This window comes from Penicillium daleae (genome assembly GCF_028827525.1).
Source record: "Penicillium daleae strain IBT 16125 chromosome Unknown utg000002l_segment0_segment0, whole genome shotgun sequence".
Taxonomy (NCBI): domain Eukaryota; kingdom Fungi; phylum Ascomycota; class Eurotiomycetes; order Eurotiales; family Aspergillaceae; genus Penicillium; species Penicillium daleae.
In genome coordinates, this window is record NW_026623150.1 from 6,633,511 (window position 1) to 6,655,622 (window position 22,112).

Consider the following 22,112-nt stretch of genomic DNA (forward strand, 5'->3'; position numbering starts at 1 on the left):
CTCCATATTCCTAATGCGCGCGATTCCCCGGAGGCTCATAAGTAGGTGGTATAGATTTGGTTCAAGCCTACCGTCAAAGCCTCAGGCTCTGCAGTCCATGGAACTGATCTTTATGGCTGAAAGCCACCTGTTGAACATTTTCGAAGCAGATACGAGAGGTTCGTCAACGACTTGACGGACTTCAGATTGCTATTAATAGACACTTTTCTATCCTCGGTCTGGGCCCCAGAAGTTAATTCTTGGGGTATAACGTGAACTTCACAATGATTCTAGATACTGGCATCTGTTGGAACAAGTATCGTAGTTGGAATCTTTACCCATGGCTCAGAACCAAAGAGGTGCCTTCTCCAGGTTCATGAGACATCTGTATTGTATGCAGGGTTCGAAACCAAGGAACTCAATGAGACATCTGTATTAAATGCCGGGTTCGAAACCAAGGAACTCACTGGAAAACGCGGGGTGCTTGTTCCAAGATCCTCTTTGGTTCCCGGCATCGGTCGATGGAAATCTTGCAATTGATATGAGCGGCGTAGGTCTAAGACATGTCGCCACTAGTCAATATAAAAGCTGGCGGTTAACCTCTCTGTATAGGTTTGAATTTTGAAAAGCAAAGATTGTGTTGAATCATCTTTGTATAACACCTGAATCCTTCGATATGAAGTCTGTGCTCTATTCCCTCACTGTACTGCTCCAAGTTGCTACGCACTTGGCAGTCGCAGCCCCGGTTGAGGTATCCCGGGATATCGACCTCTCTCTGGAAGAGAGAACGGAGAAACCTCCCCCACCCGCTATTCCAGGGGTTCCAGGCAGTGCTGCTGCTGCTGCTGCCGCCGCCGCTGCCGCTTCTGGTGGTACTGGAAAGGATGCTGCTGCCGCCGCCGCTGCCGCCGCCGCCTCTGGTGGAACTAAGGAAGAGGGTGCTGCCGCTGCTGCTGCCGCCGCTGCTGCCAGCGCTGGTGGTAGTGGACCGAATGTCGCCGCCGCCGCTGCTGCTGCCGCTGTAGCCTCCACTGGAGGTAATGGAGGGGCTGTCGCCGCCGCTGCTGCTGCCGCCGCTTCCGCTGGAGGTAATGGAGGAGCTGCTGCCGCTGCCGCTGCCGCCGCCGCCGCGTCCGCTGGTGGTAGTGGAGGTGAAGTTGTCACTGTCTCCGTTGCAGTTTCAGTTGCCACTGCTGGTGGTAGTGGACAGGCCGTCGCAGCAGCTGCAGCAGCTGCTGCTTCTGCCGCTGGTAGCGAAGGGAATGCCGCTGCCGCTGCCGCCGCCGCCGCGGCTTCCGCTGGTAAAGGCGGACAGGAAGTCGCTGCCGCTGCCGCTTCAGCCGCCGCTGGTAGCTCTGGCGGTAAAGGCTGCAAGATCACCAAGTCATTCTTCTACTACAAGGGCCCAACTGGCTGGAGCGGTCATGCCGGCAAAGCTAAGCCTGGCGATCAGTTCCAAGCTCTCTGCAAACATCAGTGAGTTCGGCATGGACGTCAAAAAGTACAAACCTGCGCTGACCACTATCAAAAGGAATTGGTACAATACTCCAAAGGGATGGTGCAAACAGGAGTTTAAGCCTCAAGGCTGCCGTAAGTCATTTTACGTTCACGGGGCTCTCTATCCCCAAATATTGTTGCTGATGCTGTTCCAGCCGAGCCAATTAAGCAATGCTAATGGTCTTCAATCATCCGTATTGGGGGTGCCAGCCAAGGCCATCCAGATATTCTCTTGAAGGCTGGCCTTGATGGATTGATTTGGGCACACTTAGATCTGGATCTGTCAGCCTATGTGAGTGTTTACCTCTGTGAGTGTTTACCTCTGTGAGTGTTTACCTCTGTGAGTGTTTACCTCTGTGAGTGTTTACCTATGTGAGTGTGTGCCCATGTGTGTGTGTGTGTGGTGCTTAAACAGCTGTTCGGCCCGTGGCCGGACCGGACCATCATTTTTCCCCGCACAGAAACCCCTCTACCAGACCCCTCTTCAACAGAGATTCTCTCCCTTAGCCGAATTGGATAGTTGACCATGGATTATAACATCCGTTTCCTTCTGGTTTGCACAGTGGATCTTGTCCTCTTTCCTTGAAGAAGACCTGCTGCCTGGACAACTACATAATTGTGTATTCAAAACGCTCCTTTACCACTGTTTAGCTAGGGAGCTGAATCGACTTTTTATTCAACTCAAGATCTTCCTCTCTCTCTTAGATAGTAGATTCCTCTTTGACCATAGGAATCTACTATCTTGACCCGTTCGTTCTATGTGGATAAGCCCCATATAAACTAGGATCGGTCCGGATCTGATGTCAAAATTATCATGTCCATTCCTACTTTGTCTTTTGGATGCCATTGGAATCGATCACGTTTGTGATTGAATTTTGAGATTGATGTACCTTTTGGCTACTACAAAAGGCTAGCACCTACAAGCTGCTGTGTGTGTAACAATTACCGGTGGAGCTGGTGCTGTTAAAACTTTTGCGTACTGTATGGGGATCCGGAACTGGGGTTAGCGATGCGGGGACGACATAGAAGACGGAAATACGGAAATGCGGCCTGCCATTCCGGGTTTTTAAGCATGTTTCCGGGCATAATATGCTTTTGTGTACTTGGATACCTTTTATGCTTATGCAGCAGTCTCTCAGATCGGGGCGTGGGCTAGAGAGCTTACAACTTGGCATCGATTCCAGTGTTCGAGTCAAGGTTAGATTGGATATTATCGTACACACACGAAGCCAGGTACAGAGAACGACCAATTTATTTTGCCTCCTGTCTAAATCACGTTGATTCATATTTAGAACCCCAAGCCATGGCCAAACTTGAAAAGAGGCAGCTCGGTGTCATAAGGAAGGTCTTCTCTGCTCTTCTCCACTGCCTGCATGGAGCTAGGAAGGCCAAAGGGAAGCTTGCCTGCAGGGGAGTGTTGCCAAAGATGACGTCGAGGAAAGCACCCTATATCCGTGCGTTTCTGCCCACCCGAAGCGCTTCCCGCTTTAGGTGCGCCACAATATCTTCGTGATCACAATTTCTTCGTGAATTTTCGAATAAACCATGCAATTAACCAACCACACTAGCTATCTATCAAAAAAGAATGGCTCTCCTCGCTCTCTTGCTTCTCTCTCATTATCAATTGCCCGTTGAATACTCTCTTCGGTCCTCTTGGTAGGTTTAAACCCATACACCTTTTCAAACTGCTTCTCTAGCTTCCTCTCCGCCGCGGACGCATCTTTGATCTTTCTATCGTGAATTGACCGATTTGCATCGCGAGGCTTCAATATACCATCCTGGCCAAGCGATTTAACCTGCCGCTTAGTATATTGCCGCTGTTGAGGCACCTGCGCGGCCCTAATTCGCTGGATTGTATCATGGGTCATGGCAAGGTCTTCAAGCTTCTCCCGCTGATGGGTAAAAATTTTGGCAAGATCTCGCTGCATCTTCTCTGAGGGGGAATTGAGGTGTTTGTAAATTTTCGCCTGGTTCTTCTCTAGTGCTTCAATAGATTTTGGAGGGCTATTTTCAACACTAGAGGAAGAGAGATTAGGTAGTGGCGGAGAAGGTGTAGAAGTAGGCGTTGGTGTACGCGACCGAAGATTTGGTGCGTAAATATCAGAAATCACCAATTGGTTCGCAAGCTTCTCAACAATCTGAAAGGGTTTGATTAAAAGATTGGATATTGCAGATGCCTTTATCCCTGATTATATACCTCTCTGTCGACGGCCTACCCCGGGCCCTAGGTATCTAGAAGCTCTTGTTGATCCTAAAACAGAGCTTATTACCTCCCCGATCGCAAGAATTGATAAACATAGTATTGTTTGTGTAGACGGTACAAACCGACCTGTTGACGCAATCATTTGCGCGACAGGATTTAATACCAATTTCTTCCCCCGGTTCCAGATAGTAGGTAAGAATAGAACAAGTCTGTAAAGTAAATAGACGGAGATAGGGAACCCGGGGACCTATCTTTCTATGACTGTAGATGATTTTCCTAATTTCTTCATGAGTCTTAGTCCGAACGGTACCGTGTTGGGCAGCCTTCTATTTATAATCGAAAACCAGGTTGATTACTTTATATCTTGTCTGAAGCGGATGCAAAACGACAACATACGATCTATGACTCCCAAAAAATCTGCAGTTTTATCATTTAGGGGTTTCTGTGAAGAGTACTTCAAAAAGACTGTGTACGTCTTGGATTGTCGGAGCTAGTACAAAGCGGGGATAGTAGATAGCCGTATAGTTGCCCTTTAGCCCGGTGAGTGCGCCGTTCAATAATACGCTCTATCTAGGCAACGACAAATATAATATTAAAGGCTCTAGTATTTATGCCTTAAAGGCTTTACAAACCCTACGTTGTGAAAATTATGAATTGACTTATATTGATGATAATCCTATTGGGTAGTTAGGAAATAGAGAGACTGCGATGGAAATATCTAGAAACCTCGATATCTGCTAGTTGCAAGAACATTCTGTCTAAGATTATAGCCTCTACTGTGACTAAAGAGTGATATTTTATATGTACTAAACTTATACTCCGTTTTGCTTTTTACTTTGATAAGAAGTAATTATTTCTAACCTTAAACAATACTCCTAAGCCCTTTTATAGCCTAGTACATTCTGTCGTGATATAAGGCTGTTGCTGCTTAGAAATGAAGCCGCAACATCGGAAGTGATTCCTGCTCAATGTATAGGAAAGACTAAGTTGATTTACAATCAACTTGGACTCTATAATATATATATAGCCTCTTATTATTCCTCTCAAATAATAATTAAGCTTATTTTTTTGTATTATAACATATTCAAATAGCCATCCCTATCCCATGGGGGTAAATAGAATGGTGGTTGATTCGATTTGTTTATATGGCTCCACTATTCTGATTTTAAGTCTGTTCGATTTTCAACTTTTCCTACTACTCATCTTGAAAGAACTTCTTTTGCAAAACCACACTAGCCTTCTACATGGCCCGTCCTCCCAAAGATGCCTTCCAAATCGGCTGGATCTGTGCCCTTCCGATCGAGGCTACAGCTGCAGCTGAAATGCTTGATGAGAAATTTGGAATTCTCGACGAGCAAGATGCAGCCGACTCAAATACCTACACGCTAGGCCGGATCGGCAAACACCACGTCGTAATCGCCTGCCTCCCTGGAGGCTAGTACGGAACTACTTCGGCTACTACGGTCGCAAATAATATGCTTCGCACCTTCTCCAAGTCACTTAGAATCGGATTGATGGTCGGTATCGGGGGTGGAGTCCCCTCCGATACTGTTGAGCACATGCAGTTGCCGATCTACTGTCTTCCGTAAGACCTAAAGCTCCATGACCCCACAGGCCTCTGGAAAACGTAGTTCGAGGCAGTTCCTATTATCCTTTAATACATTATCTCGATAACGATGCTATGATTTTTGTCGTCCATACGTAACTCCGCATCTGACAGGAGACGTACCCGAATCTATCACACTTTGTCTCTTTACCGTCGTCTGTATCGTTATAGGATAAATAGCATAGCTGACATCAATTTTAGCTATTTCTGCCTATTGACTAACCAGATCTGTGCTGGGTGTTCTTACCAAGCTACATTCATGGTCCATTAATTTTTAACCCCCAGCCCTATTCCTTTGATTACATAATATTCTGCTGGCAAAAAGCTTGCACTCAAGAGTCTAAATACCTGATTTCCAAGCAATAAATACAAAATTGAATGAGATATGGGAGTTAGCTATACATACAGCTTTCTATACCCATATTATAGCGCAAAATTGTGGCCTCATCGTGGGTTTCTTAATCTTGCAATTTTCGAGCTACCTAGTTATAGTAGGCGGTAAGGCCGATACTGGGCGGTGTGTATTAGGGGTTTAAATATTTATGGAACGTCACTGTATGATAGGAAGAAAGTCGTTTTGTAACCTCTTTACATTATACGGTATTAGTATTGTTATATTCACTAATTATATCTATTTTAAATGGCAGTGGGGTAAAGGCCACATACTAGTGCCTTGGCAGTGGGGCCTAAGAAAAGTAAAGCGATCAGTAGGGTAGAAGCCGTTTACGCTATCGACTGTATCAGAAATATCATTGAGGCCTAGATCAGAATTGGGATATCCTTTCGTAGACGCTTCGAAGATCGTGTGTCAATCATGTTGTCTAGAAGAGGTGTAATGAAGCTGGTGAAGCTGGAAATGGGAGTTGAGGCAATCCTGGTGGTTCCGATTGATTCTTTGTTTCCCGGCTATTGTTAGCGCTCTAGATCCGGATCGCCCTGCCAAAACTCCAAATATTAAGGAAAAGAGAGACTATCCAATCATGCAACATTTCGTATCGTATATTTAGCACCGCTAATCTGATTGGATCTCAATTGACGAAGCAGTTCAACACTGAAACCGCAATGCTCCTCCTGTTGGCGCGCGCGAACTGAACCCTAGCGCCGATCCATCTCAGACCCTGCTAATCGCCATCCCGTATCAGCTCCCGCGTCAGATTCGGCGGCTCCACTTCAGACAAGGTGCCTAATGTTTATTTCTGTCTAGCCCTACGGAAGCTGCGTTTCATCTTTCTTTGGCAGCCCTTCAGTGTGTGGAGGAGCGGAACGGACAGAATGAGTAGCCGACGCGGTGGAGTCGCGAGCTAACCCGCTTGCCGTGCCAAAGAGGCGCCAGGGGAGCTTGGTTTCAGGCATGACGGAAAATAGAAACACTGTTCTTTGAAGAATGGGATTGGAACTTATTGCTGAAGAGGATGGTTAGAGTAGTGGGTTGAGGATTGTGTATAAAGTGGTGAAGAAGACCCAGTATGAAACGAGAATCAGCAACGACGACGACTTTCCTTTTGTTTCATTACACTTTTCTTTGCGCATCTCTTTCATTCGAGACTCGAGTCTCTAATTCATCTGTTTGATCTTTCATTGATCTGGTCCAGATACTCTTCTTTCTTTGAGTCGGTTGTTGGTCTATCCTGGTTGATGACCGCTGCCTATTTACTTGCCTAAAACTCGTCTTTGCACTTCGACGCTTATATCTGGACTCTAGGCTGCCCTGGTCTATTCAAAGCCTGCCGCCTTTGCATTTCTTTGGCTTTTCATACATTTATATACCGTACACATATCTCAGCCAGTCCTGACGACACATCTCCGCGCTGTGCGCAGTCCTACCAACCTTTGAACAAATACTCTCGAGTCATTCTTTGAGATACAAACATACATTCCCTTCCAAATTTCCACTTCTTCAATCGCATTTCTCTATCCCCAACAATCCATCACCAACAAAATGTCCTTCCTTGTCGTTCCCCTGGTCAAATTCGGCCTCTCCAAAGCCAAAAAGCACCACGCAGCCAAAAAACAAGCAAAGCAAGCCGACCAATTCCAGCAACCCGGCTACGCCCCCAACTACGGCCCCGAGCCCCCCATCCAAATGTCCAACTATCCTCCCAACGTCGGACCCGGCGCAGACATCCAGTACCCAACTAACGCCGAACCCATTAGCAAGAGCACCAAGCTGATGGGCATGTTCGTCTCTGGCGTGCGGTTCCTGCAATTCGTCTTTGGATTGACCGTCATTGGCCTATATGGCAAGGATGTCCGTCATGACCATGAGGACGGACATACATGGCATGCGAAATGGGTATTTGCCATGATAACGGCCTTTTTGGCGACCGGCACGGCTGCTATGCATATAATCCTGCCTTTCCTGACACGCCGTGTCAACCCTCCGCCTAACCCGAAGCTCAAATTGCCCCAGTTTGTCTGGGAATTTATCCTGTGCATCCTGTGGTTGACGCTGTTTGGAATATTTGGGAAGATGTATATCGGCGTGTATCCTTCCGCCACTAAGGACTCCGGGAAGCGGGATACCGATTCGACTTCAACTTCGACCTCGAGTTCCGATTCGGGACTCGGTGATGTGTCGAAGATTAACCGGATGCGCCATGCTGTCTGGATTGACCTGGTTAATCTTATGATGTGGGTTGTTACCGCGTCGTGGGTGTTGCTGCGCTGGCTGAAGAGTCGACGGGCAGCGGATGGTGCTGCGATGGTGGATGCTGAGAAGGCTGAGCAGATTTGAGTTAGCTTTCATAGTGTAAGATCTTCTCGATGAGCTTATTGAGCTTATGATGCTGGGCCATAGAGGGGAGGATGTGTGGAGATGAAGATTTTCTCGGCGTTACTTATTTGTCATCGTCTGATGGAGGGAGTTCAGGTGTTTGGAGTTCTTGCTAGGTTTATTAGCTGGAAACGGGGGTATTCTACTTCATTTTACAATGGTAAATTTTAAGAATCCAGATTCTGTTTGTTCAAAAATTTTATCCAATCTCATTGTATACATAGTGCGCCCTGAAGAGGCCATTACATGGTTAGGGGGATCTCAACGTCCACCGACCCCAGGGTAGCCTCCAACTCGGGCGCGGGGCCTCCACAGAATAAGGCGACTTCATATCGGGGTTAGGGACACGCCACTTAGTGAAGTTCCAATCAATGGTTTTTCGTTAAGATAATCATTCGACGAAAGGCTGAAGTCATGTATGTGTGAAGATGCATGATGCGGAATTCTCAACGGAATGAGATTCAAAGAGAGGTAGAAAACGGAGCGATGTGTTAGGGTATGAGCAGGGGATCTTGTCACTACTACTTACTGGCTACCCTCTAGCTGTCTTTTAGACCTAGATGAGGCCTGTGGGGTTCTCGATGCGCCAGACCAGCTGCATCAGAATCTCCTTATTGACATTTTTCTGGAGAGTACGATTGCTCCAGACTCTCCAGAAGAGATTCTTCAGCCGCCGGTTGGTCTCGGTAGCAGGTAGGCAGCTCTATACTATGAAATAACGTCAGTACAGCAGTAGATGAAACGGGACCAGGTAAAGACATACTTGTCCAGAGGCCATAAATGACTGGAACGTTGTCCTCTTCGAGGGCATCGATCTTGTCCTGGATGGACGGCATATAAAGGTCCTCCAGGAGCCCCAGCTCGACGTCTGGGAGCGAACAAGTTGTAGACATGGTTGTGTTGATGTTATTTCATCAGAAGAAAGATGGGATGAATGTTGCAGAGGAAGGTCGAAGTCTCAAGTATCACGATCAGCATCTGTACCTTATGAAGTATGGGCTCTCATATCGCCGATTAAGCGAAGCCTGATAGGTCCTACGAGTCGCATCATTCAGACTAACCACTTCAGGACCTAAAATGCAAACGTTGTGCCAGATTGACCACCGTACGCTTCTAAAACTAAAGTCTGATAAAGTTCAATGGTCCTACAACAAAGAATATCAGCGTTTCGGATCCAATGGTGTATCATGTTGTTAGAATAATCAGAAGAGATGTATTATTGGTATTATTTAGATCTCTAGGTAAGATGGTAGAGAGGGAGAATAGATTCATGAGTGCTAGCGTAACTACTAAAGAAATAAAACATTAAGACATGATCAATCCAGCCTGCTCAAGTTCGTAGAACAGTCCAAGGTGCGGCGGTGAAAAGGAAACGAGGACGAGGAAGACTTTAGCATGAATGATGTTCGTTTAAGCACAAGAGATAAGGACTTACAAAACAGCTAGAAGGCTACATGGTATATCGGGAGGCTTCTTTAGGGCAACGGTTAGGGATGATAATGATAATACACGCTCAGCAGTGAGACGGGTGAAACGGGAAGGCGTTCATATAAGGAAGTTGGCATCACCCTCAACTAGAAACAAAGAATGGATTATGTATCATCAACCCCGTGTACCAACCTGAGGTTTAGAAGATTCCAAGAATCATTTATGAATGAAAGAGGTAGAAATGTTGATCTCTATGGCGGCTGGAAATATGGAACTCACGGTGTCAAGCACGCTGTGACAGTACGTGTGGGTCCTTGAATTCAGGCAACGTATCGTACTCATTTACCAATGCCTTCGTAGATAGCTTTGACATATGACTCTGCCCGTGGATCCCCCCTAGGGCCAGAATTCTGCATGCGCGACGGGGCATAGCATATCGTCATCTTGTTTTTCGGGTCCATAATAGCGAGAGAACCTCCCCAGCCACCCCAGTAGCAACTACCTTCACGAATCCAAGCCATTCCACTCTCCACACGAAGTCCAAATCCCATCCCGAATCTGACATCAGTCCCCAGAACCAGATCCTTCCCGCTGACCTGCTCGCTGGTCGCTAGTTGCGCCGTTTCGGAACGGAGAAGTTTCTTGCTGTCGACTGTTCCACCCAGTGATATGGCGGAAAGGATCCGAGCTATGCCTTGAGCAGTCCCAAAGCCGTTGCCAGAAGCCATTTCTGCATCCCAGAATGCCGTAGTCTCGGCTATCTCTGCCTGTATAGGTGGGGTGGTAAGTGCGCGCCCTGCAATCCCGTCTATGTCGAAGTCGGGCTGCGGATCTAATGGTGCGGGAGATATAATCTCTGCCACACGAGAGCGATCTTTCTCCAGCACACCGAGTTGAAAATCGGCGTTGAGTGGCCCCGCAAGCTCTTGTGCAATAAATTCTCGCACACGCTTGCCCGTTACTCGCAAAACAAGCTCGCTAATGATATGCCCCTGGGTAATGGGATGGTAGCCGGTCACGGTGCCTGATATCCACCACAGTGGTGAGCCAGCGAGGCGCGCATTTGCCTTCGTCACATCGTATACTTCCTCGATAGTCGTTGTTCTTTGCCAAGCAGGAAGACCGGCGGAATGTGTCAGAACATGCCAAACCTGGACGATAGTCTTTTCGTTGGTTGCAAATTCGGGCCAGTACTTAGACACGCTGGCGAATGGGTCAAGGAGCCCCCGATCAATCAATATGAGTGCTGCAAGATTGGTGATACATTTCGAAGTTGACCAGACAATTGAAATTGTATCTTCTTTCCAGAGCTTTGATCGTGCCCGATCGGCAAAACCACCCCATAGATTGATGACATCTTGGCCGTCAATGTTGACACAGAGAGAAGCACCCAACTCCTCATTCGAGAGAATGTTTTGTTCAAGGAGATCCCGCACTTTGTTAAATGCGGGCTCGCAGTGTCCATGGATGATCGACATGCTGTCGAGATTTTTCGAGATCTCAAGGTAATTTGGTCAGTTAGATGGATATAAAAGTGAAATGCTAGGGGGTATTTCAGGGCGCCAGGTTGTTAAGTAGCTGTGGCGACCCAATGTTACGAGCGTTAAGAGACAAACCTAAACACACATAAGAGGTTCCTCCTCTGGTTTATTCCGAAAACAAAGAATATGGACTACTTGAAGATCATCTGCAGTGACGCAAAGAATGACCAGTATCCCCGGTTTCCGTGTCTAGACTCAGATCAATACGAGTGACTGTGGGCTGCCGAATACGAGTTGTCTTGGCGAACGAGATGTGGGCATGCATGCAAGGATAGCTGGCCTATCACTCCGTAGATTTCCATGCATTCAACTTCATTTTGAGAGATCGAATACTACCTTGACCAACACGCAGAACATCATTCGCATAATCTCACCTCCTCAAGCGATGCTCACATTCTTGAATCCCATATCCGCATATTGCAACCTTGAAGTATCCTATGACATGGGTGGCCTGAAATGGACAAGATCTAAAACGCAACGAAAGCCAAGGGTGTAGGATGAATTCCGAAACTCTGCAAGATCCCGAAACTTACACTGGGCATCATGATACCGCTGATCTAAAATTTGTCAATTTGCGGCAACCAACGGATCGGGAGAAGCTCGGCTTTCGATACAAGTTCTAGATTGCGAGGCTTTTAACGATTTCATGCGCGAGTGCTCTGAACGGTCTCTCAAGGATGAGGTGTTGTCTTGATAAACAAAGGTTGCACTGACTAAACTCCAACCAGTTGTACCTCAACTACTTGACCACTATACGAGATACCATCAACAGTTCCACCGCGCGTGGTCACATATAATGTTCCATTTCTCCCAATTTGAACGGAAGTAGGCCCGATGATATCTTTGGTCCCTCCTCCACCTGCAACAATAGCCTGTTGGCCATCCGGCTCAACTCTTGCGATGGAATTATCAGGCTGTGCAACATACGCGACGCCGTCTGTATCCAAGGCGAAGTCATCCCAGTCCCCACCGGTAGCGTCCATGTTCAAAGTAGCGATTAGCTCCACATCGCCAAAATCAAGACCATCCGCGCTGACTGAGACCCGTGAGAACGTCCCCCGTGCTGTGTTTGTAAAGTACACGTAGCCTCGGGCGACCTTTAACCCATTGATACCGATTGGAATGCTTGCATTCGCGGGGGCAGCTAGAGAATCGTCCTTGAAGGCTATTTTCGATATACCCGTTTTTGTATCGATGCGAAACAAACACCCAAGCCGCGAGTCCGCGATCAGAACGATGTGTGGTTGGGTTGGTAGGGAAGCCATGCCGTTCAGCATCGCAGCATTAGGGATTCGAGCGACCGTGTGGATGATCGGCTTAACAGTATCTCGGGTAAAGTCGACAGTATAGATAGTCTCGTTTGTGTAGCTGTAGCTGCCTCTGATACCCCCAACGATCGCAAATTTGTCATGGTCAATGGCTGTTATTCCACATAGAGCGGTGGCTCCAGGGAGGGCGGCGACTAGATGAGCCTCAGGGGCGCGACTAGACGGGTCAAGGGTGTAGAGGCGGCCTTGGTCGAAGGTAGTGAGGAGAAGATGACCATTGGGGCGAAGAGCGCTATTTTCGATATCAACGTAGCTAGAGAAATTGAATAGCTGAAACGTGGCCTGCGCAAAAGTAGAGCTGGCTAGCAATGCCAGAGCTAAATTGGCACGCATGGTCCAAAATTGACTGTGAATGAGTCGGAATGGAGACGAGGAATATCCAACATGTTTATTTAAGCTTGAAAAATCTCGTATGATTTTCTCGCAAGACAATCCGTGATATAGAGGGATTAGTAGTCGGAGATAACAGAGAGATTAGGGTAAAGCCAAGAATGATAATCCCATCTGCAGTATGAATAAGGTAATCAGGGCCGAGCTGGTCGAAATGATTTCTGTCAATCCCCGTTTCATATTGAGAGCGAGGATGTAAGCATATATTGAGCACCACTCCTTCGCTTCAGCTAAATCTACTAGGGTCACACACTGAACGATCCCATTAGAAACGAGATATTGCAATACCTAGAGGTCGTGGGGTTTCACCAACAAGCTTAGTACTCAGCATAAGTAGCCAAAAGTAAGATAGTTCGAAACCTTCAGATAATCAATTTACGTCTGCTTTCTTGGATCCTTCATCCGGATCCGATATCGCATTCCAGAATAGTCAAATCGTACATAAATCGATACCAACGGGCTCGGCTTCAAGGTCAGACTGACATTTCTTAACACGGTTTAGAATCATAGAATCCATATCCCCAGCGACGCCAAATTCAGCATTTCTCTGAAAGCTGAAAGACGTAGTACTAGTAACAGCCTGTCTTTGTAGATACATAGACAGCTATGTATTTGTTTTTGTATCTAGTACTTTATCTACTCCTACGTACCCCATAAAGTTCATCTAACAGCTCAGGGTTCCCCGCAACCCCGACACGCTGGCCAATCAAACCAAGCTATTACCCCCAATTCACGAGGACGATGATGTCAATAAACCTGGAGGATCAAAACAAAGCAGGGCCGATCGAATGCCGCTAAATAAAAATCGCTGGCCTCAAAATTTGCTATAATCAATCAGAACTTAGACCAATGAGTGATAATTGCAGGCAACACAACTTGTTTTACCTGCCATAACCGACGAATAGACTTGTCTGAGAGGGGATGATTTGGGAAGATGGACAGATGCGCGCAGCTGAAGTTAACAGAGGAATATTTTCGGTGTACATATGTAAGACGAAAAGAAATGAAATAATCAAAAGCAGAATCGCTCTATATTGCATTCATGACAAAATCCAGAAAAAAAAATCGTATATCATGCAATTTAGCTGTTGATAGATAGACACGCTCGAAAGGGCCCAGGACCAAGCGTGCCGCACACCTAAGTCAGGGTGTATCCACCGTCGACACGGAGATCCGCGCCCGTGATGTACTTGGAGGCATCGCTAAGAAGGAAGGTTACAGCGCCCATCAGATCCTCAGGGGTCCCCATTTTTCCAACGGGAATGAGGGAGGTCCACTTATCGCGGAGTTGGGGGTTCTCGTCGAGGATCTTACGGGTACTGTAGTGAAGGAAGAAATGAACGCATTAGCAACAGATACTCTGCAATTACTCCAAAGATCTCACAGAGAAACACTCACAGTGCAGTCAACATGTAACCCGGGCTGATGCAATTAACCCGAATGCCGTGGCCGGCCCATTCGACAGCCAGTGATGCCGCCAGGTGGCGCACAGCAGCTTTGGCCGCGTTATACGGCGCCTGAGGTTGAGGCACGTTAACGATCGAACCGGACATGGATCCAATCATTACAATACTGCCAGGAGCCTTGCGCTCCATGAGATGCTTGGCCACGCCCGTGGCGAATAAGTACGTGCCGTCCACATTGACGCCCCAGAGCTTCTTCATGCGGTCGAATGGGTAGCTGATCGCGTCGAAATTTTCAGTAAACCCGGCAGATGTGACGAGATTGTCGATGTGCTTGTGTTTGGCTAGGACTTCGGCGAGGGCTTCGTTCACGGAGCCTGGATCTGCGACATCGGCGTAGTGTGCTGTGACCGTGGGCATCCTGCGGGATAGGCTGAGTTAGCCACTTGTAGCAAGATAGTCCGATAGTGATCAGGGTGGGGAGGGGAGTATTTAGCTGGAATGGTCGGAACTTACTGCTCTAGACCTGGGTTTTCTTTGCGGAATTGCTCGACAAGCTTCTCAGCCTGCTCCTCAGCCTCAGCCTCTGCATGCAACAATTAGTACCTAGCCAGAAATATAGATAGAGACCCATAGCGGGGCTAGTTAAAACTGGAGCAGCTTTAGCAAGGGCAAACATACTATTCAGATCGACAATAGCCAAATCCGAGCCTGAGGCCACCAAGCCCTGTCCCATAACTAGACCCAAACCACGCGCACCACCAGTCACTATGCTGACCTTACTTTCAAGGGAGAATTGGGCCAGAGTGCGCTTGAAATGCATGCCGCCGCGGCCCTGCACAACGGGCTGGGCGGGCATCTCGCTGTCGGGCGGGTACTCGATCTGCACGCTCTCATCGGTACGGGCGAATTGGCCCTCATGTTCGCCGGATGCGCCATCTGGGGCTTGATTGGTGGCGGCGAGTAAAGGGTCGCTCTTGGGATCGTTTTTCTTGTTGGCGCGGGTTGAGGTGTAGGAGAGTGGGCGGGTGAATGTTGCGCGTGTTGCTGGGCGCGCTGTTGTGTTGAAGGCCTTTATGGCCGAGCGAGCGACCGTACGGTTGAACATGATTGTGAATAGCTTCGGATTTCTGAAGCTTAGGCTGCAGGCGTTAGAGGGATTCAAAAGAGGATTTGGGACCAATTGATGGTATATGTTGCAGGACGATTGGGTCCTCGTCAGCTTCTAAGGAGGAAGTATGCGTGCGCAAAAGTAGGGATGGTCAAGAAGTCACCAGGGAGAACAGATCGGAAATCAAGGAGACGTCAGAAGAGGGGAAGCTACATGTACATTTGTCAGATTGCCAGAGAAGATATCCAAGTTTTAAAGGCTGAAAAAAAATTAATTCTTTAACTTTCCTTTCCATTGAAGGCTGACCAAGTGACCAATTGACAGGGATGGAAGCTCGAGCTTCTGGACCAGGAGCTGGGGAATGCGCCACTTGCGGTCAAACACCCACAATATTTATAAGAGTTAATGATAATCATACCTAACTAGTTAACACGAACGATAAATGATTAGTGTCTTATTATCTAATACCTTCTATCATATTTCTGACAATGATAGGCCCAATCCTTCGAGACGTCCGCTTCCAATGGTCAATGGACGTGGCGTCAGCGAGTGGATGAGCAATTGAGTTCACGGAATTTATGGATTGTTTCGACTAGCCTTGAAGTATGGACTGTGCAGGAGTAAATTATGGGTTAAGCTAAGGTGTATTCCCTATGAAATAATGAAAAAGGAGGCCAGTTCTTAAAGCAGCGCTAAGTAGTGATGTCAGGTGGACGCAGTTCTTACAGCCCCAAACGCCCAGGCCCCAGTCGATCGATCGAGGCTGTGGACAAAAGTACGGAGTCAGTCCAATAATGCAGAGGACAAAGTCTGTATAGTAGAAGAAAAGGCAGATTTTGCAATCTTCTCCTTTATACACCTCATTAGACTGTGTTATTCCGAGACTGACCATTTGAAATGAAAATCCTACGGTAGCTGTTCAATTAGCCGTCAGAATATCTCCGACTACACCACCCACGGACTTTGGACTCTTCTACAATATCGTAATTGCAATTGCTTTTTCTGCTTTGTTTGAGATCTAACCCCGCTACGATGGCGCATTATCGCCACCCTATCTGTATCCCACCACTAGTAATGCCCTCCAACGCATTTCTTTCGCCACGTCCTGGGCCCTTAGACCTGTCGAGTCCAGGTACCAAGTTCCCCTGCCGGGTAAATGGCCCCCTATCCACATGTACCAGTTACCCGTACCGAACATGCCGGATGCGGTATGGTGCCTAGGCGAAGGTGGCAAGGCTCCCACGTCCTAAAATGACGATATAGACTATGCGATTATGCTTGGTGGGGGTCAGTAACTGGTTGCCAAATCAGATGTGTACAGGTTGGATTTGCACGTATACAGTGGATATTATTGGAAACACGATTTCTTGAAGGATGGATGTTTTTGGCTACGGCCGAGCGCGTTGGTAACCTACTGTATTATTGTATGAACCGGTTCCACTTGCCTCGAGTCTCTGTAATTCACATCGTGAGGTCTGATTAGCATTGGCCCGAGATAGCAAGATCCTCGTGGACGGCCATGATGAGCATAATATGACGAAGGCCTTCGTAAGGCGCAGACAGGATCAGCGCCCCTGCGATAGCGATACATAGTAGGTAGCTGAAGTGAATCTCCAGAGGGCCCTAGTCCATGATTAGTTTATGTAGGAAAGGTTGCCAAAACAGCTTGCTGGGTACGTGCAGAATCTCACCGGGCGGGGAAATACGGTACGTACAGTATGCTGCTCTTCCCAAATGGCATCCCCATCGCGAGCCTTAAACTGACCAACAGTCATAATACCGAGGATCTTATTGCTCTAATGAAATATCACATTCATAAAAATCAAACTATACTTTATGATCGTAAATACAATGCTCCCATAAACTCCAATGCGAAAGCACAAATTTATCTTTTACGCAGACTCTGGTTCTTCGGCGAATTCGACCAAGGGAGTGCCACTCTTGCATTGATCCTGTAACGCACGTTAGTCAGATCTTCATAATTTTGAAAAGATAGTTGGCGAATTTTGGTGCTTTTTCTCCCCCGAATTGCTCGCGGGTGGGCATTATCAGGGGCTGCTGGAGATTCCCCCGCAATTTCGGCAGTGAACAGATCACAGCAGGATCACGCGACCCGACCACATGAGCTGCCCCCAACTGCGCAATGGCCACCACTCGGTCCAGACCAGAACTCGAGGAGCAGAGGTAGCCCAGGTTGAAAAGGCCAGCCGCAAAAGGGGAAAGGGAAAGGGGAAAGAGGGGAAGGAACCATGTGACTTACACCTTGTTGATGAACCACGCGCGCAATCGTCCCCTGGTGCGGGCTACGAATCACGGTCTCCATCTTCATGCTCTCAATGACCACCAACGGCTGGTCCTTCTCCACCACATCGCCCGCCTGCACTTCCACCCGGAGCACCTTGCACGGCATCGGCGCTAGCACGCTGTTCGCCACGTCCTTCATGCCCAGTGCCTTCTCCATCCACTTGGCCCGCGGCACTCCCAGCCGGTACTGCATGCCTCGCTGGAACGCGATAATCGTGTCCGTTTCCGCGTCCTGGACGACGGTCGTGTCCAGCCGGGTATGGCCGAAGAACGAGGTCACCACGCGTGAGACGGGGTCCATTGTGCTGGTTACTTGAGAGAAGACGCGGGAGCCGACCTCAACGTCGAATGTTTGATCCGATGTTTGTTGCACGCGAACGTTGAAGGTTGTTCCATCGGTGTTTGGCCCTGTAGACGAGGTAAAGGACAGCTGCCGTTGTTGGTAGCTGGGCGTGAATCCGATCGTGGTTCCTGCGAGGCCGGCCGAGGGAGCAGCGGCGGCGGAATGCATGTCACGGTGCAGGCATGCAAGAGCAACCTGGGCAAGAACTTCATCATCGATGGTTTTAGGAGCGAAAAGCTCGTCGCGGTGCTTCTCGATATAGCCTGTCTCAACTGCGCCTGCAATGAAATCAGGGCTCCGGCAGATGGTCTTCAGGAACTCGATGTTGGTGACAGGACCAGCGACCTCGTACTGCTCGAGCGCCGCCCCGAGCTTTCGGATGGCTTCCTCGCGTGTCTCGCCACGAACGATCAGTTTAGAAATCATCGGATCGTAGTGGGCAGACACGTCGTCTCCTTCCACGAAACCGGCGTCAATACGAATATCCTCGGTAGTCGCGGGTGTTCGGACATGGATCAGCCGTCCGGAGTCAGGAATGAACCCCTGGTCAGGATTCTCGGCGTAGATGCGAGCCTCAATACCGTGTCCACTGCGAGCAATACGCTCTTCCACTTCCTCTTGCGTCAGAGGCAATGGGGCCCCTTCGGCCACCATGATCTGCCAGTGCACCAAGTCCTGGCCCGTGACCATCTCCGTGACGGGGTGCTCGACCTGAAGACGAGTGTTCATCTCCATAAAGTAAAATTCGCCAGAGTCATTGTCAAAGATGAACTCCACAGTGCCTGCACCTTCGTATCCAACTGCAAGTGCAGCTGATCGGGCCTTGGCCCAAATATCCTTTCGCGTAGCATCTGGGAGATGAGGAGCCGGAGACTCTTCTAAGATCTTCTGATGTCTTCGCTGAATACTGCAGTCTCGCTCTCCCAAAGCAACAGAGTTGCCGTGCTTGTCTGCAAAGACCTGAACCTCAATATGCCGGGGCGTTGTGATGTACTTCTCAACCAAGACCTGGTCATCTCCAAAAGAGTTCATAGCTTCCGACTTTGCCGACTCCAGCTGAGCCTGAAACTCGGCTTTTGAGCTAGCAATGCGCATGCCCTTTCCACCGCCGCCTTTGATGGCCTTGATGAGGACGGGGTATGTGATTTTGTCGGCTTCGGCTTCGAGGAAGGCAGGGTCTTGGTTATGGCCGTGGTATCCCGGGACGCAGGGAACGCCCGCCGCGAGCATAATCTCTTTTGAGCGACTGGATATCTGTCAGTAACAGTATAGCGGGGCGCTCGGTTGGTGATGCTTCACACACCTCTTGTCACCCATGTCCTCAATTGCCTTCCATGGTGGGCCAATGAACACAATACCGGCTTCGGTACATTTTCGAGCAAAGGCGGAGTTCTCGCTCAACTAAGGAGAACAAGAATTGTTAGCCACAGTAGTCTTTTCGATTCCATATCTCCAACGCCAGTAATAAACTCGGGATGTAGTCGTATGGCTCAGATAAGGGCGACTCACAAACCCATAGCCGGGGTGAATACCTCGACACCCTTCTTTCTTCGCAATCTCAATGATACGGTCGCCATCCAAGTAGGCGGAAACAGAACCTAGGTTAAATGCAAATGGCGTGCTCAAGGCATGTTGCGCCCGACTATCGGGATCAGTGTAAAGTGTCGTAACACGGATTCCATGCTCCGCAGCGGTCCGTCCAACACGCCTAGCAAAATGATCAGCCCATCCTCCATACAATTCAACACGGAACTCTCAAAGAGACTTGGTCGTACGTACAGTGCAATCTCCCCACGGTTAGCAATCAGAATTGAGTCCAAGGTCTTGTTGCCTTGCGATGTGCTAGCCACCGAGGATGCAGCCCTTACGGTCCTGCGGGCCGCGGTCGGCGTGAGGCGGGGAGTAATGCGGAGAAGGGATGAAAGGGTCATGGCGGAAGATATGAGCAGCGCAGGGTTGTGTATAGCTGCTGGATGAACTTTGCCCACTAATTCTGGGACTCAGGCCACTTTCATGATCAAAGACAGAGAAGATTTGAGGAAGCTGGAGAAGGAAGGGCGGTCTTGATCTTTTGGGAGAAGCTCTGGAGGGCCTGCTTGAGCCGACGCAAAGCGAGATTGCGGGGAAAGCCGAGGCTGACCTAAGCATATACCGCTTGCCTGTTTGGGAAGTATACTGGGGAGGAGACCAGCCAGGCTCGTTTAGTAAGAATCTTATGGGAAGGGCTTAAGAAGGGGGGATGATACTGCTATGTAAACTCATAGGATTTGAGCATCAAATCTTGTTTGTTGTCGACGGACATTGTTCCACCTCATGATGGCAACAATCATTTCTGAAGATACGATAACCCTTAAAGGCACTATCTTGGCTTGATGAAGGCCCATGTGACGGGAAAGAATGATGATGCAAAACATCGAGTAGTCCTCAGTTTTTGACTACAGCCTCGCCGTTTCTCCACACAATCTTGATATTGCCTATGGCCTCAATCGACTCTGTCGGGTTTCCAGCCACAAGTACAAGATCTGCGAGTCGACCCTCCTGGATCAGACCACGGTCCGGGAAGCCAAAACGATCTACAATCTTGGAAGTTGCCGAGACAAGTGCTTCGAGGGGCGTGAAGCCACACCGATTCACATACATCCAAAGCTCATGGTGTACAGAAGCACCAGCACGAGTACCAGGGAGGTCAATAGAGGTATCGGTTCCACTATAATGATGATCAGCATGGATATGAAAATGTTCTCTTCACAATAATCTCACCAGAGAATGTCAATTCCCGCTTTCTTGAGAGTAGATACCTGTTCATACACAGACTTGATAGAGAACTTTTCTGATGTGATGTGGAGACATCCAAGCAGATGTTCCTTTTCTGGGCCTTGTAGGCCACTGGCAAATCTGTCTCGAGTCTCCTGCTCCTCACCACTGGAAGATGCATGAATGACTAGTGTGGGAATGACAAAAGCATTATTCTTCTTAAATGCTTGAATAATCTCCTCGTTGATTGGTTCGATAGATGCATGGGCCAAACCATCGACACCCGCGCGTAGAACATGGAGAGTGGAGTGATTGGTTAGGGCATGGGCAACAGCCAGCATGCCGTTCTCGTGGGATGCATCGACAATCATTTTTTGCATTTCCAGCGATGGGGTTGGGACAGGTCGCTCTGGAAAAGGCAAGGTCATGGTATGGCCATCCTCTTGCATGAGTTTGGTGAAGCTAGTACCATGAGAAGTCAGCTAATGCTAAATCTTTCTTTGTTCAAATTTTCCACCATACGTAGCTCCTGCAGCTCTATTACGAGCAATGTAGTCCTCGATGGACTTTTTGTCTGTGAGATTGGGCCACTTGGAGATGCGATCCTCCAGCTAAAGAGAGTCAGAGAACTGATGTCTTGGCAGAATCGGGGAGTTTCGGACATTTTGTTCTTGTGAAACAAGTCTAACAATGGCAGACGGCCAGCCATTTTTGATTGTCGCGCCATAACAACATGACTTGACATCAGCCACATCGTTACGCTGGTTTGTTATCGCATTGATCTCCTTGAACCATTCGCGCTCGTTGTGCATATCCAGGACCGTCGTAACACCATGCTGAATGGCAGTCTCAAGGAGCTGGACGTCACGGAAAACGTGCACATGGGCATCAATCAAACCAGGCAATAATGTACAACCACTGGCATCGACAACCGCACAGTCTGCGGGCGGCGACAAAGGCTCTCGAAGGGAAATTTGTGAAATACGACCAGACTCAACAAGGACGTGACCGTGCTCTGATATGACTGAGACACCATCAAAAATACGAGCGTTTGATATTAGTGTCACCGACATTGGAATGTGGATAAATCGATGTGAGTTTGAACCTGGAGGACGAGATGGAAGGAAGAAACTTCGATCTTAAGAGAGCGCAGCCTTGTCCGTTGACAAACAAATACTCAGTTGCAGCTGAAATAAATCCCCACCCCCTCATAACTCATGATGTCTGGGCAAAGTAGCACTAGTAATGCCCAATAGCAGGGAATTTAGGTGGTCATTTCCTAATGCGGAGCCACTTTAGGCATAAGCCCCACAACCCACGTCAACGACCACCTATCCACTTTCTCCGGAACGAGTGACCGCACTGGCGGGGAGTCGGCGGGATCGGTCTATGTTTCCCGACAGTTCCGATGAAGCCGAGAACCCAAAGGGTCTGTCTATATAAGGAATGGAG

The 22,112-nt window shown here is 48.4% G+C and overlaps 9 protein-coding genes across 9 annotated transcripts; 2 read left to right on the plus strand and 7 right to left on the minus strand.

Annotated features, from left to right (window-relative positions):
• Positions 1 to 655: 655 nt before the first annotated feature.
• On the plus strand, positions 656 to 1,459 carry N7458_003264 (uncharacterized protein; the record flags this gene model as incomplete). Its single annotated transcript, XM_056906647.1, has 1 exon — positions 656 to 1,459. One exon carries the CDS (start codon positions 656 to 658, stop codon positions 1,457 to 1,459), a length of 804 nt encoding a protein of 267 aa, XP_056770754.1.
• A 5,765-nt stretch (positions 1,460 to 7,224) lies between these two features.
• On the plus strand, positions 7,225 to 8,019 carry N7458_003265 (uncharacterized protein; the record flags this gene model as incomplete). The annotated part of the gene is made up of 1 exon (XM_056906648.1): positions 7,225 to 8,019. One exon carries the CDS (start codon positions 7,225 to 7,227, stop codon positions 8,017 to 8,019), a length of 795 nt encoding a protein of 264 aa, XP_056770755.1.
• A 650-nt stretch (positions 8,020 to 8,669) lies between these two features.
• Positions 8,670 to 8,951, minus strand: N7458_003266 (uncharacterized protein; the record flags this gene model as incomplete). Its single annotated transcript, XM_056906649.1, has 2 exons — positions 8,670 to 8,761; positions 8,822 to 8,951. 2 exons carry the CDS (start codon positions 8,949 to 8,951, stop codon positions 8,670 to 8,672), a joined length of 222 nt encoding a protein of 73 aa, XP_056770756.1.
• An 873-nt stretch (positions 8,952 to 9,824) lies between these two features.
• N7458_003267 (serine hydrolase domain-containing protein) lies at positions 9,825 to 10,964 on the minus strand (the record flags this gene model as incomplete). Its single annotated transcript, XM_056906650.1, has 1 exon — positions 9,825 to 10,964. The coding sequence occupies one exon, from the start codon at positions 10,962 to 10,964 to the stop codon at positions 9,825 to 9,827; it is 1,140 nt and encodes a 379-aa protein (XP_056770757.1).
• A 776-nt stretch (positions 10,965 to 11,740) lies between these two features.
• On the minus strand, positions 11,741 to 12,688 carry N7458_003268 (uncharacterized protein; the record flags this gene model as incomplete). The annotated part of the gene is made up of 1 exon (XM_056906651.1): positions 11,741 to 12,688. The coding sequence occupies one exon, from the start codon at positions 12,686 to 12,688 to the stop codon at positions 11,741 to 11,743; it is 948 nt and encodes a 315-aa protein (XP_056770758.1).
• A 1,195-nt stretch (positions 12,689 to 13,883) lies between these two features.
• Positions 13,884 to 15,256, minus strand: N7458_003269 (uncharacterized protein; the record flags this gene model as incomplete). Its single annotated transcript, XM_056906652.1, has 4 exons — positions 13,884 to 14,064; positions 14,144 to 14,569; positions 14,665 to 14,734; positions 14,830 to 15,256. 4 exons carry the CDS (start codon positions 15,254 to 15,256, stop codon positions 13,884 to 13,886), a joined length of 1,104 nt encoding a protein of 367 aa, XP_056770759.1.
• Positions 15,257 to 16,738: 1,482 nt separating this feature from the next.
• N7458_003270 (uncharacterized protein) lies at positions 16,739 to 17,034 on the minus strand (the record flags this gene model as incomplete). The annotated part of the gene is made up of 2 exons (XM_056906653.1): positions 16,739 to 16,882; positions 16,975 to 17,034. The coding sequence occupies 2 exons, from the start codon at positions 17,032 to 17,034 to the stop codon at positions 16,739 to 16,741; spliced, it is 204 nt and encodes a 67-aa protein (XP_056770760.1).
• A 117-nt stretch (positions 17,035 to 17,151) lies between these two features.
• Positions 17,152 to 19,837, minus strand: N7458_003271 (acetyl/propionyl/methylcrotonyl-CoA carboxylase subunit alpha; the record flags this gene model as incomplete). Its single annotated transcript, XM_056906654.1, has 5 exons — positions 17,152 to 17,211; positions 17,520 to 19,152; positions 19,210 to 19,307; positions 19,416 to 19,614; positions 19,686 to 19,837. The coding sequence occupies 5 exons, from the start codon at positions 19,835 to 19,837 to the stop codon at positions 17,152 to 17,154; spliced, it is 2,142 nt and encodes a 713-aa protein (XP_056770761.1).
• Positions 19,838 to 20,330: 493 nt separating this feature from the next.
• On the minus strand, positions 20,331 to 21,733 carry N7458_003272 (amidohydrolase family protein; the record flags this gene model as incomplete). The annotated part of the gene is made up of 4 exons (XM_056906655.1): positions 20,331 to 20,613; positions 20,667 to 21,122; positions 21,183 to 21,271; positions 21,323 to 21,733. 4 exons carry the CDS (start codon positions 21,731 to 21,733, stop codon positions 20,331 to 20,333), a joined length of 1,239 nt encoding a protein of 412 aa, XP_056770762.1.
• Positions 21,734 to 22,112: the final 379 nt, after the last annotated feature.